Consider the following 15,904-nt stretch of genomic DNA (forward strand, 5'->3'; position numbering starts at 1 on the left):
AGTTTTACCAACTTTTGCGAAATTCATCGGTTCAGCTTGTAATATTAAGTTGTTTTCTCATATTTCAAGTCATTTGAAAAAAAGCTTTAGTTACTACATAGTTAAGCTGCTGCTGTTAACGCATCTTTCATCAACATTGTTTGTTAGTGGTTACAAAATGTCCCAAAGAAATGTTATTTCAAATTTCTATTAGGCATTATGTTTTTTGTTGAATTACACATTTGCACAAATATTGTTCAACATTATATAAACTATTTTTCCATTGCATGTTTGATTGTCTATAACAACTTCCAACATGGAAGAATCTGCTTTTGTTCAGCTTTTATTTCAGAAGCTGTCAGGCTACCATTATAATATTTTATTCAATCATTAAAAAACTTCAATTCAATAAGTTATAAAAACAACAACAACTTGATGAACAAAAGCGCTTAGTTTAGTGAGTGAAACATTAAATCAATACTTAATTCAACTCATAATCTTATTCAACTACTAGCGCTTTTGTTCAATGTTTATGCAATAGGCAAGTTTATTTATTGCATTGAATTGTTTCTTGGGATGTTTCGATATATAAATCCAAGAGTGATTAGCCATTTAGGTTGATTTCATGCTGTAGCACGTAAAATACGGCTAAAGGTTTTACGTCTCCTGTTTCGTTCCCTGGCTCAAGAAACAGACGGCTTTAGCACCACCTCCGAAGAGGACCGTCTGTCGAGTTATGGCAAGAAACCCAACCTCAGGGCGGGTTTGTTTTATAAGAGTCCAAATAGCAATTTAGGAAACGATACAGAAAACTCAAAAGGTATAGTGGATCGAGATTTCTCAGTTATAGAGGTCGCTTTAAGCGATTCTCAAAAAATAGTTGATGCTGACTGTCGTTCTACCGACACAAAAATACACCACTCACGAGTATCATCACTGGAAGAACTCACTAATTCAAATTTCCCTGTCCGCTTCAGACACGTGAGTGGAGAGACTGATTTCCCAGGCAGTCTATCCTGGCGTACAAAAAACAGAAAAAGAATCATGGTAGAACGACGCGAAACGTGAGAAATCTCGAAGACCAAAAACTGTTACAGGGAAAGCTTTAACATACTTCAAAAATACATAATTTAGTTGAGAACAGCAAAAACATTTAAAACTTTATTCAAATTTGATAACATAGGTTTTATTCATATTTGTGTGTTCCTTTCCTTCATTCTTCTTCCTACTTTCACTAATGTGTGTACGAATTTCTAATCTGATTCTATCGACATTTATCGATCATCTTCTTCTTTCCGAGCTCGGTTAGTTGTGTGGAGTTTTGACGCATGCGCATGGTTAGTTTGTTTGGCTTGTACTCACGGACCCTTTTAGATGCTGCGAAGAATGCCGCCAGCAAAGCAGAAGCGACGGCCGTTGAATGGGTTGGCAAAGTAGAAGTGCCGGACGAAGAATGCGACGGCAAAGTAGAAGTCCAGATTTAGCAAATCGATGATGGTGGTATTGCGACTACCACTCCAAATACAGCAACGAACTGCGACTTTTTGGAATTACCTCTTGGTGAAGTGTCGCACGCCGGAAATCACTTGCGTCGGTGACGGATGACGCAGTTGATGACGGTGGGGATCGTCGGAGGCTTCACACGTGGCCTGTACACGCTAATAGAAATTGGTGATGGCCGCTTTGTGGGGATGTTTGTTCCCTTCCGGCTTTCCCCTCAAACCGGGACTTTTGAACGCTGAAGCGTGGGGTCGAGAGCAACGTTTAGCGAGCAGATGCGGTGTGCCGAGCTTGGGCCGTAGATCGCTAGACGCAGATCCTGAATAAAAAGCCGTCAAACGGATGTTCGACGCATTTAAGCGAAGTATGCACCTCAACAGAAAAGTAATCGCCTATCTCGATGCGTGGAAAATTTCTTGCAAGAAATGGTCAAGAAAAGCATTTTTCTTTGATCGCAGTACGCAGTTGAAAAGAAATGTCATTTCAAATGGAGCTCACTGTAGAACATTTCTTGACCATTTCTTCCGCAGAAATTTTTACTTTTCTTGAGCGGAACAGCATACTAAGCTTTAGCAAAAAATTTCTCCATACAAAAAAAAACACAATTACCTTTTTTATTTACAAACGCACACACGAAACTAAATGACCGCACTTAACCTCCTGACTTAGGCTATTGACTTTTCTACTCTACCGAAAGGAACAAAAAGCAACATTAATTTTATTCTAAAAGACTTCTCACATTTTTAAACTATTAGGGGTCATGCACAAATGACGTCACGCTCCAAGGGGGGAGGGGGTTGAGCCAAGCGTGACAAGCCTTACACAATTTTCAGAGGACTCATACAAAAAGTGTGACAAAGGGGGGGGAGGGGGTCGAAAAAGTTAAAATTTAGCGTGACATAATTTGTGTACCATCCCTTACCAAATTAAACACACCGCGACACTTAACGATTATTCACGCACTCTCGCCTCTTCCACGGTCAAAATGGACGAGTAGAGATTCTGAAAGTCCTCAGATAAGGTGTGATTTTACATCTTCGTGGACGGAAGTACGTAAAATCACCGAAGTAAGTTCACGACCTTTTCAAACGACGATCCTCATCAACTACGAATGAAAACCGATTGAAGCGCTATCTCTTTCGCTACCATTCCATCTGAATGACCTGTATCGTTCTGACTATTTTTGGACTCCGATCTATTTATAACGATCGTTAACGTTCGGGCTTGAACTTTCAACCTTAGGCTTATTCGTGTTTCGTGGTGTAGTGTGTAAGGCGACAGGGACTTTTATTTGATATAGCATTGGTAGAAGGTGACTTGTATGCAAGTTTTGTATGCGGTTTTGGAAAAATGCATTTCATTTTGAACTGTGATATTGAATATCGCATATATTTAAGTGAACTATTGAATTTGTTAATTTTGACAATGAAATTATATATGATTAAATGAAAAATAAATTAACACAAATAATAAATTAACATTGAAGAACATGAAAAAACAATATAATTATATAACAATTTATGTACATCTATATTTATATTGAATAAATCTTAAAATAATATTTACAAAAAAGTGACCATGCTACAATGCTCAACAAACTTGTATATGACTTAACTATGCTTTATGAACCGAAATCAATGAAATTAAAATTCTTCTAATTAAAAAATGTTTAATACTGTATTCAAACATTGAAATCTCTCGGCTTTGATAAATATATTGTTATCTTGTTTGATATTTGAAGAAGGGTTGAAAGAAAACATTTTGAAAACATTAAACAACAAAATCGAAAATATGGAAATTAACAATATAATTTAACATTCTAAAACTATGTAGAGACTCGTGCCTTCCATTTTTCATTAGACACGTAAGTAGCGTAGCTAAGAGGGTACGGTGGGTGCGGTCCACACCGGGCTCCGGGTTGTTTGGTGCCCCAAAATCTTACTGAAAATGTATCATACCAGTAGAAATGCAGTTTTCATCACACCTCAATGTACCATGACCCTACAGTTATGGATCAAATAGTGTGGAGTCCAACCTATAAAATTCAATAAAACGACATGAAAAACGTAAAATTGTAATTTAAAAGCACGAATTGAATCGTTTCACATTGGAACTTCGGTAAGTAAACTATTTTGTGTGTAATATTTACATAGGATTGCATAAAAATTAAAAATTGCATCGGTTTCTGAAAACCATATTATGGATCAATTTTCATATTATGGATCAAATTGTGACATATTACGGATCAGTGCGCAAAATCAAGAGATTTCAAACTCAATGCATCTGTATTGCATGATTTGGTGAAAGTTAACAATGTGTCACATATTACTGCAAAAAATAGCATTGTTAGAGCTGGAAACAAGGGTAAAATGTCCTTTTTTAAGATATACTGCATTGTAGTAACTGAGGCATGAACTGTTTTCGCTCCACACCAAGTTTTCCACCCATTTTTGTCTGCTAAAAAATGAAATTTACCAACCTTGATGTTGTATTAGTTTTATCCTTAGTGCTATTGTCTGAAAATGTCGAATACAATGCTTAAAATGCTAGAAATCTACATTCTTTGCTATTGATCCATAACCGTGGTAAACAATCATTTCCTGGTCCATATTATGGATCACTAGTTAGAAGTGCTAATATTCGGTATTTAGAATCAACAATCAAGAAAACTGTTTTCTAAAGATGAGTTCACACTAAATCGAAGCGAACGAGCATGTTTAATGCTATAACATATGAATTTTACCACTTGTGGGAGCTTATGAATGCTGACGGCACTTCTTACAGAAAACGACCATATAATGATAGCTGTGTGGTATCAACTAAACATTTGTCAAATACACCGTTATTAAGTGGTTGAATGTTATGCTTAACTTTACAAATGCTAGAAGACAAATAGTATAACATGGGAAAAATATGTTTTACGTCAACTTTTATGTTTTGAGCGAGTTATCCGATGTTGAACGCCAAAGTGATCCGTCACTGTGGGTGATCCGTAACTGTGTGGGCATGGTATATATAGGTACCGACGTGGGGGAGACTTTGGGACATTATTTTTACAGCAAACTAAAACCAGAACAATGAAAACAATAGGGGTATTCACTTAAAGCTGCGTAAACTGAGGTAACAGTGATGAAATATTTCAAACGAAATATTCCTATTCTGACTTCAGGGGATAAAATCTATGAAGAAATAATCTAGTAACCCAACATAAATGTTATGCTTTTCGTGTTTTTGTTTGTGTGACATCACAGTTTCGTAAATTCGATTTGTGTCAGCCAAGAATTGAGAGTTTATGACCGAGTAACTGATTTCTATACGGTTCCCGGAATCTTTTCCGGGTGATCACTGAAGGTTAACAATTTGCTCTAATATGTTCCCCAAAAATCCTATACATGGTTTGATGTGTCTGTCTTTTGATTGGTTTAGACATTTTTAAAGCTACGAACATGTCTGAATGAACTTTCACGATCATAAAAATGATCCCGGATGAAAATTTGTATATATTTACAATCGAATAAAAATCATGTGGTCTTCGAAATGCCTTCACTGCCTGGAATCTGATTCGATGACAAATAATGAGGAAAAATGCGGGTGCGTTCAAATTTGGTCAAGAGTTCATAGACTTTATTTGCTTCGACTCAGGTAGAATGTTGTGCCATCAAATAGTTGTATTCATTTCTAATTGTGACAAAAACTTCTTTTAACAGGACGAACAACATCCGGAGAGCGCAATGTCTCTGATTCGTTCTACCATCGTCGTTTGTCGCATAAAAACAATCCAACTTTCATTTCCTTGAAAGCTCCTCAAAATCTATTGCCAATCCTTTTCTTATGATCAATTTCCAGTTGGTTGTCTCTCAGCTTTGTCATGCAACGTCAGGATTTTTGAATCAATTTTATTAATAACTTTTCTATTGAATTAGTTTTCATTTTTTTATTTTTTCATAAATAACAAAGTTGTTGAAAATTGTTATAACGACCGACGCATTCTTGGATTGATCGAATGTTGAATCTCCACAATAGAAATATTAGTAGTAGAACGCTAATGGCGCTGTTCTCACAAAACTGAATTAGTTTATTATCACCTTTAATTGTATCTTTTCATTGTTTGTTCGATGCCATGTTGTAGTGGATGATATTAAAATTTATTTGACACTTTGAGGACCGGTACTCAAGCTGTCAGCGCGTGGCAAACTAGATGTTGGTAACACGAACAGTAGCGACATTAGCATTCTAAGGTTAATGCTTCTACTATCTCAACACATTGAAATACTTCCTGAGGAGTTTAAGGAATTTTGTGAAATATTTAAGATAATCAGTTTATCACGATATTTTGGCGGAAAAATCTGAAAAGTATTTAAAATCAATGAAACAGTCAGTCAAGTCATCGTGCAAAAGTTTGGGTTCACCCCTCAGTATGATGCAAATCGTGCAAAAGTTTGGGTTCACCTGAGCCGCACGCGCATCATTTGTGTCAATATCTCAATAATAGTTAATAGTTTAAAGCTTTTTTGAGCGCGAATAATGGCGCGTACATGATTGGTATGAGATTTCACAGATTTAAGTAAGTTCAGGTGAACTCAAACTTTTGCACGATACACCATACTGAGGGGTGAACCCAAACTTTTGCACGATGACTTGACTGACTGTTTCATTGATTTTGAATACTTTCCAGATTTTTCCGCCAAAATTTCGTGGGGTTTCTTCAAAGAATATAAGATTACGATCCTAATGACATTTTGATTTAAAATTTTGGTCGACCCAATGCTGAGGAAATTAGATATGATTTTTCAGTGTGTTTTTTGAAAAATGTCACAACTTTAAGTAAAAATTTAGTATACAAAGTTCAAACAATGTTTTTGGAAAAATACATACGAAGTAGGAATAACTCTTTGCCTTTCGAATGCGGCTTAGAGAGTTTCAATTGGACATGTAATCACAGAGATATGGACAAAACACTTTTGCATGTTTTATAGGGGGTGAACCCAAACTTATGCACGGGAGTGTACGCGGGAATTTACGCCAATAAGTGAATACCCCTAATGTGACAAGCTCCAATAATTCGTTATAAATAGCCATGAATTAGTTTTTTGACTTTCATACTAGCCATGAATTGCATCGTAAAAAGGCGGTCAAATTCACCCCCTAGGCCCAATGTCACCCTGCACAGCGGTATGGTAAATCAAGATTGGAGGAGCCCTGAAATAGTAATGTATAGTAAAGCATCCAGTGTATTGATAAAAGTAGCGTTCATTTCAACATCATGGAACCTACTTTTTAAGGTGAAGATGAATCGGATAAATGGATTTTTAAGAGCACAAATCTGATATACGTGCAAGATGCAAACTTGATTGATTGGCCACTCACTGGTAGTAGCGTAGTATCGATTTTTTTCAGTTATTATTATATTAGATTAATAAATTCAGAAATAATACTAGAGGAAAGCTTCCGGGAAAAATTGCAACGGTTTATTCTAGTGTTGAAAAAATTCGCGGAAACATTTTTCCGAGAAATCATACAAGAATTCCATCGAAAGGCTCTCATGAATTTTTTTTTCAGTAATTCTTCGAAGCACTCCCTCAATAATTACCTCACAGATAATCACAGTAATTGCTCCATAAATCCTTCTAAGCAGTGATTTTGATCTGAATAAGCCGATTGAACCGTGTTCAGAGAGTGTAACAGTTCGTGAACCATAACAGTTTGTGGCACGTCGCAATTGGAGAGCTCTATGAACGTTGATATTCACTCTCTCGTTTGGTACGTGGCAAGAGAGCGTTCAAGAGCAGCAATTCTCGCAAACTTCTACGGTAGCGAGCCATTCGGGTGATTTGATTTGTGCATACAATTGTTAATAACTTCCATAATTTCCGGTAAGGCAACCTTAATTATAAACTGTTGGATAATCGGGGTGTTCGGTTGCAAATATAGCACAGAAAATGGAAAACATTCACCTCTGTTTCTTGATCACAATGAGAGTGTGTCAGTGAATGTAACACGTCGCGGCACACAGAGATCGGCGCCAAACAATGTGTGATGTGTGTCTGTCTTTTTTCTTTCGTGACTCTTTATCTTCCACAAACGATAAATGTCATGCGTGTTGTGTGAATACAGGCGGATAAATGAGATAAGAGATGTGTCAATGATCGTAAAATTTTCCAAAGCCTGCTTCCTGGGATTATTCCACCAAATCTATTATGTATCATTCCAGAAATTCCACTATACATTATCCGAGAATCCTTTATGAAATTCTACCGAAATTTTCAGCTCTTTCAAAGATTTCTTGAATATTTTTTGAAGTAAATTCCCAATGGATGCGCAAACTTCAACTGTTATTCCTATAATTCCTCTTTTCCAGGGATTTCGTCTGAAAAAATCTCAGCAGGAAATTATGCAGGGTTTCGTTTGGCAAATTTTCCAATAATTATTTTATCAGTTTTTCTGGGGACTCATCCAAGTCTTTCTCAAGAGATCAGAAAAAAATCCGAATATTATTAAAAGGCTTCTGTTTATAGTAATTCATCATATACTAGTGGTCCCGGCAAACTTCGTCTTGCCATCAAGTAGGCTGTAAACAACTAACCAGTAGTGCTCTGAACAACTAACCAGTTGATTAGATACCATTTTCAATGCATTTTCGACAAAATACTATGTTTCCCAATTCACAACAAATGCATTTTGCTCTTACAAATGCTCTTGTAAAGATGGCCAAACCTTGGTCCCTTTGACACCGGTTCTGAGCGACCAAGTCCAACCAAACCAAGATTTTTAGCCAAATTCCTTAACCAGATAAGAGCGGTTCCACGCCGTTTCGCAAACCCGATTATTTTTGTACATTTTGAATCGCCTGAAAATTTGCATACAGATTCTTTATGATTAAAAATGTCATTATGCACTTTCAGACCGCCATTTTGAACCTCGCCTTATTTTTGAGAAGGGCGTATCGGAAAATGCATGGCAAATCTTTAAAAAACTGTAGCTCGAAAACGATTTGTCCGATCGATTTGAGATCTTCTACAAAGTTGTAGGTACTGCTTAGGACTATATGGAGAAAAATATGCACGGTAAAAACAAGTTACAGATTATTTTTTTTTTTTTCGAAAACAAAATTTTAAAATCGATTTTCTCCAGAAACGCAGTTTTGATTTTTTTTATTTTTGGATATGTTTTAGGGGACAACTTATGTGATTTATTGCACAATGTTTTAAAATGGAAGAATTATGGACAAAAAAGTTATGATTTTTAAAAAAATTACAGATTTTGAAAAAAAAAATCGAAATAGAGGAAAATAATATTTTTTTATGTGATTATTTGAAAGTAAAGAAAAATTGCCATCGAAAAGTACTTAAGTAAATTTTTTCTAGGTTGCATCAATTTCGAGATATACTCATATTTATATAAAATTTTCAAATAAAAAAAGAAAAGTAGGCCCTTTTCAAGCATATTTCGTGTTTCTCCATTCCAAAAAACATATTTTGATTGAGTGAATTGTAGCTGAATTGTTTATCGTTTGATCAAAACATTTATGCTTAAGTATTGAAAAAAGAGTGCACGGTAAAAAATATAAACGAAATTTTCAAATGAAAATTTGAAGCTAATAGTTCTTAAAAACCGCAACATTGATGTTTTTAATTTTTGGATATATTTTGCGGTTATTGTAGGTATTGTTTAGGACTATTTGGAAAAATATGCACGGTAAAAAGTAATGACAGATTTTTTTTAATAAAAAAAATCGATTTTCTATGAAAATGCATCATTTTATTATTTTTGGACATGTTTTAGGGGACAACTTATGTGATTTATTGCACAATGTTTCATAATGGAAGAATTATGGACAAAAAAACTACATTTTTAAATAACACAAAAAACTATTTGATAGAAGGTGAATTTGTAGTAATTTGTGATTTTTCGGAAAACTACACATTTATTCTTCAAGAAGAAGTTCAAAGCCATCATTGGAATGCTCAGCAAGCTACTTTGCATCCGTTTGTAATATATTATCGTCAAGATGGCAAAGTCAATCATTTAAGTTTTTGTTGTAATTTCAGAAGATTTGCGCCACGGAGTAGTGTGTGGTCTTCCAATCCCATGGCATGCTCTTGCAGGGTGAGCGATGGAATCAAGACCAATCGTTTTCGGTCCGCGTGGCGCGAGTGCGAAAAGAGATTCGCGTTAGTAGTGTGTGGTCTTCCGATTCCATGGCATGCTCTTGCGGGGTGAGCGATAGAATCAAGACCAATTGTTTTAGGTCCGCGTGGCGCGAGTGCGAAAAAAGATTCGCGTTTCTCAGTTAGTGTGTATGCTTCAAATAAAGCTGAAAATTGTGGCTGCTCAATCAGGGATGAAGGATCAATTGGTGAGCTCGTTTTATGCTTTTTTCTAATCTATAAAATATGTATGACCGCACATTTAATCGTTGAAACGGTGGGATATAAATATGATTATTCAACAAACTATGTATAGACTTGCAAAACGTTAATTTTATTCAAAACACTTTGAATGGTTCGCCACTGTAAGTGTCGGCATAAGAATATTATGTGATGGTCCAGCCAATCGATTTATTTTTTCAATTTGAGTAAAATATTGTTACACATGCTTTCGTCCTAACAGTGTAGGAATGTTGCTTTTAGCTATTTGTTCAACAAACTTTGAATGGTTCGTCACTTCAAGTAACGACATTATTTACTCCTATTTGGAAATTTTTCATGTCAATTGAATATATTATATTCCTAAGCATGTTAACAAATAATCGTTTATCATGGTCTAATCGCTTATCAAAGTTAATCTGTGACCCAACGATCCTTCCCATTAACAACCACCCCTCCCAGTAACCTTTGTGGAGATGCAGAGGAAAACACGGTCTCCAAATAGCAAAGGTTACACACTAACATTCCTTCTCTCAATCCCACCTGACTGCAAGGACGTGGCCGGCGCCGTTATTGACCATATATAAATTGAGGCACTGAATTATGCACACTGAAGAAGATTATGGCCAATCCCAGCCGAACTTCTAGTTGATTCTTTGTGCATCTTCACTGACTTTGGTCAATCACGGAATAGCAGCCATTGATATGTGTAGTAAGTCTAAGCTAAGCTAAGCTTATTTCGCGAATCCGATTATGCGTGATTATATCATGGATCGCATCACCAAACACTGGTGACTCCCAGATCTCTACCCTATCCCACTAACCCAATACCCTTTCCATGACAACCGTGGAGATGCAGAGGTGATCTCGGTCTCTAGTAACAACGGTAGTCACACTAACATTCCTTCCCTTCCCTGATGACCGTAAGGACGTGGCCGGCGCCGTTATTGACTTTTAAATTTGAGCTCTCGATTTGTGCACATCGAAGAATGGTAAGCTAATCCCAAGCCCTATTCATTAATTCCCTGTGCAACTTCGATTGTTCTGGTCAATCACGGAGTAGCAACTACGAATTGTACGGTCATCTATGCTTATGCTTATGCTATGCTTAATTTCAGAAGATTTGCGCCACGATTCTGTATCTGTCAACTTATTCATATCTAAAATGATAGATTTTATTGCGATTGGATCACAAATTAACTGTTAACAAGATATATTTTATGTCTGACGGAGCTGCATCACAGTATAAAAATAGGAAGAACTTTTCAACTCTTCGGCAATTTAAAATCAAATATGATATAGAAGTTGAATGGCATTTTTTTGCAATATTACATGGAAAAGGGCCATGCGATGCCATAGGAGGGGCACTAAAACGTATGGCTACCAGAGCCAGTCTTGCCAAAGAACGTGAACATCCGATAAAAATTGCTAAGGAACTATATGATTGGGCTCAAAATTGGAAAGAAGAGCAGCTTACACAAATATTCTTTTGTTATTCAACTACTGAGGAATATGATATCATTGCACAGGAACTTAACCATCTATTTTCAAGTGCAAAAACAGTTCAAGGCACTCAGAAATATCACTCGTTTATCCCTATCTCTGAAACACAAATTGAAGTTAGACAATTTTCGAGCTGTGACGATAACAAGAAAGTAGTTGATATAATTAAGAAATAAAATTACAGTATATATATATATATATATATATATATATATATATATATATATATATATATATATATATATATATATATATATATATATATATATATATATATATATATATATATATATATATATATATATATATATATATATATATATATATATATATAACACACAAAAATAAACTCCTTCTCCATGGTTGTACGATCTTGCCGCGATGAGAGGGCTTTACCTATTAGCCGGGCTTAGCCCTGGGGACCAAAGGTACACCGCTGTGATATAATCACATTTTTAATGCCACGTTTAGATTTACCGTGTATATCTCGGAGGTGATGCATCTCAGCTAAATTTTACTTGAGTATTTTTCGATAGAATTTTTTTTTTATTTGAAAATAAATAGTTATTTTTCTGTACTCAAAAAAACGCACCAAAAATATCGTTTTACATAAATTCGTTTTATTCATTATTTTAAATAAATTATTTTTTATCCAAAAATTTTCCATTTTGAAGCATTGTGCAAGAAATTACAAACAATATGCTGCAAAACATATCCAAAAAAAAAAACATCAATTTTGCGGTTTTTAAGAACAATGAACCTCAAATTTTCATATGAAAATTTCGTTATATTTTTTTACCTTGCATACTTTTTTAAATACTTTAGTATATAGGTTTTGATCAAACAATAAACAATTCAGCTACGATTCACTCAACCAAAATAAAATATTTCTGGAATGGAGAAACACTAAATATGTTTGAAAAGGGCCTATTTTACTTTTTTTATTTGAAAATTTTATATAAATATGAGTATATCTCGAAATTGATGCAACCTAGAAAAAAATACTTAAGTACTTTTCGATGGCAATTTTTCTGTACTTTAAAATAATCACATAAAAAATATTGTTTTCCTCTATTTCGATTTGTTTTCAAAATCTGATTTTTTTTTCAAAATCATAACTTTTTTGTCCATGATTCTTCCATTTTGAAACATTGTGCAATAAATCACATAAGTTGTCCCCTAAAATATATCCAAAAATAAAAAAAATCAAAACTGCGTTTCTGGAGAAAATCGATTTTAAAATTTTGTTTTTGAAATAAAAAATAATCTGTAACTTTTTTTACCGTGCATATTTTTCTCCATATAGTCCTAAGCAATACCTACAACTTTGTAGAAGATCTCAAATCGATCGGACAAACCGTTTTCGAGTTACAGTTTTTTAAAGATTTGCCATGCATTTTCCGATACGCCTTTCTCAAAAATAAGGCGAGGTTCAAAATGGTGGTCTGAAAGTGCAAAATGGCATTTTTGGTCATAAAGAATCTGTATGCAAATTTTCAGGCGATTCAAAAAATACAAACATTAAATTAAAAAAAAATCACCATGTTCGGTGGAATTGCTCATAAGTCTTTTACGATAAGTTTGAGTACAAAAACATTTATATTTGGTGAAAAAACGGCTGCGAAATTCGTATGTCAAATCCGGGTCAATATACCCGAACACCTTAAACGTAACTTTTAACACCTTAGGAAGATTAAGCCTACTCACAACAGAAACCCTCGTGGGGTTCGATTCCCGCCTCAGTCGAAGGAAATTTTAGAATATTAAAGAGATTGACAAATTCCATTTGCCCTTACTAACAACTCGAATCTTCTTCTCTGCCTCCTTCCAGTCATCTTCCGCGTCTACTGTGCGGACCACACCTACTGCACCCTGCGCTTCCCGATGGCGGCAACGGCCGAGGTCATCAAGGCTTGCGCAGCCGACAAGCTGCAACTGGCCCGGATGCCCGAGGACCTGCTGCTAGTTGAGGTGAAATCCAACGGCGAGCGGATGGTTTACAAGGACAACGATGTCAGCATACCGACGGCCCTAAGCTTGAACGGGCGAATCTTCGTTTCACCAAAGGACCACCTCGATGCACTGGTAGGGATTCTGGATTAGTTTTCGAAGGATAATTATGATAAATAGTCATATTACCTATAAGGGGGCCTTCCTTAGCCGAGTGGTTAGAGTCCGCGGCTACAAAGCAAAGCCATGCTGAAGGTGTCTGGGTTCGATTCCCGGTCGGTCCAGGATCTTTTCGTAATAGAAATTTCCTTGACTTCCCTGGGCATAGAGTATCATCGTACTTGCCACACGGTATACGAATGCGAAAATGGCAACTCTGGCAAAGAAAGCTCTCAGTTAATAACTGTGGAAGTGCTCATAAGAACACTAAGCTGAGAAGCCGGCTCTGTCCCAGTGGGGACGTTAAAGCCAAGAAGAAGAAGAACCTATAAGTAAATGAAAACTAAATTTAGTACTATACCACTTAATTCTACAAGTTTGTATCCTTTGACATATACGCGTATTGCGACCACAACAGTAATGGCGTCTTCTGTGTCGTGTACTAGAATCGACACTGAAGACGGCTTTAGAGAAACTTAACTGTTGAGGATGAGGATTAATCACGCGTATCTGTCAAAGGATACAAACTCTAGTGGAATTAAATAATATATTACTAAATTCGGTTTTCATTAACTTTCAAGTATTCCTCTAAATAGCTCGAAGATTAATTATCATATTTTCTATTTCTGCAGACACCGCTTCCGGAGCAGGAGCTGCCGACCGAAGCGCTGGACATGGACTTTGAAGCGTTACCGACCAAGGACGTTGCCTACCACATGACGCTATTCGATTGGGATTTGTTTTGGGCTGTGCATGAGTACGAACTACTATATCATACCTTCGGGAGACATCATTTCAATAAGGTAAGTGGCGATTGTCTTGTCATTACATAGCTCAGTTCCACACACTTAAACAGACTTTATGAGTTTGGTAATAGTAATTTACGGAACACCTTGCAAAATGATGATTTTTAAAGCACGAGTTGTAAATTTATCCTACGAGGCTTGCCGAGCTACGACTAGTGCTATCAAAACCGAGTTTTGCAACGGGTTACGTACAACATTGTTTGCAGTTTCGTAGAAGACCACTTGAGGATTACATAAATTATATCGGAATGCATTCACCATCATTTTACAATTTCTGAAAAAAAAAAAATTGTTATGATTCATTACGCAACTCGAAACAGTTGCGTAATGAATCATTACAGCACTAGTTTCAGTGGCGTAATGACCATTCCCGCACTGCATACTTCAGTGCAGGAAAGTAGGCCGTTTCATGACAGATTGGCGTGATGAAAAACAGCCTTTTGCGATGAGAAATTGCAAAAAAAGCTTTTTGCAATCTTAACACCAAAAAGAACACTAGCAAAAGGCACGATTCTGTATCTATTGAGAGACACCAAAGGAGAAGCACAGAAAGCAATTTGTAGAGCGCATAATACGAAACCATATAACTAACAACTAAATTATATTCTCATTGATATTAAGACTCAAGTTTGAAGCTGCATCACATCATGAATTCTACCAAAACAGGTGTTGCTTAGCGTTATTCCTAACCGATTGGAACAACCTCTACTGACACTACACAGCTATCTATGATGATTGAAAAATAAATAACATCATCGATGAATAACTTCTAATGTGCGCAGACAACCAGCTCTTGAAAATTCGTTCGTGAAAATTCGGCGCACTGCACATTCACCTCAACGCAATCATTCAAGTCCAATCACCTGAACTTTCCATTTGCCTTCGAATCCCTTGTTAACCCCCAGCTGACGTTCCGACAGTTCCAAAGTTGAGCACTTGCTCAGGTTTCAGTTTTTTCCTTGTAACTTTGACTAACAAATGCGAAGCTATAAATTAGACTCTCGGTAATCGAGTAAGATCCATGAATCCCCGACGGGTTGCATTTCTCGTCGTTTTCCCTAGCCGGAGCGCCAGTCAACGAGAAACGAAGGAAAAACCATCTTGGTGTATCCATCCTGGTGGGGGGCTCCGGAGTTTTCTTCTTTCTACAATTTCCATCGGAACAACGGACGAAGGCAGCAAAAGGGGGGGGGGGGGGTGGAAACGATGGTGGCTTGGAATTAACTTTTCACTCAGCGCTCTGACGCTATTTCGGAAAATCCTCGCTTTCAGTTGTTGGACAAGCGAGGAAAGACACCCTTCCTGTCGCACCGAGATTCCCCCGGAAGGTGCAGAACGGAAGAATTTAAAACGTTTTTATCTTGCGACTCGTTCCGCATTGTCCTGGTGCTGCTTAGGGTGTCCCATAGATAGCCAATTTTTGACAAATCATGTTCAACCCTAAAAAGGAAGATATGCTTGTATATGGCATTTTTGTAGAATAAATAAATTTAATTAAAAAATGTTCATAGTTGACGTCTGATCGATGTATGAAAAATGATCATTTTTAATTTAATTAAATCAAATTGTCATTTTGATGTGTTGTGCAATATGATTTTGTTGGACCCGTTAGTGAAAGCTAGTGGTAGTAATCCTCCTTGG

At 36.3% G+C, this 15,904-nt stretch overlaps 1 protein-coding gene across 11 annotated transcripts in view; it reads left to right on the top strand.

The window, feature by feature from the left end:
* LOC5573236 (rap guanine nucleotide exchange factor 4) overlaps window positions 1–15,904 on the top strand; it is a 1,027,655-nt gene that overhangs the window by 935,483 nt on the left and 76,268 nt on the right. For all 11 annotated transcript variants that reach the window (XR_002499466.1, XM_021840357.1, XM_021840363.1 and 8 more), the window contains 2 exons: window positions 13,180–13,433; window positions 14,090–14,260. Coding sequence is in view for 10 of the 11 variants with exons in the window: in XM_021840357.1 (XP_021696049.1) it covers window positions 13,180–13,433; window positions 14,090–14,260 (425 nt within the window). In the remaining variant the exon portion in view is untranslated. The remainder of the gene's footprint in view (window positions 1–13,179; window positions 13,434–14,089; window positions 14,261–15,904) is intronic.

The sequence above is a fragment of the Aedes aegypti genome, chromosome 2, assembly GCF_002204515.2.
Source record: "Aedes aegypti strain LVP_AGWG chromosome 2, AaegL5.0 Primary Assembly, whole genome shotgun sequence".
NCBI classification, from domain to species: domain Eukaryota; kingdom Metazoa; phylum Arthropoda; class Insecta; order Diptera; family Culicidae; genus Aedes; species Aedes aegypti.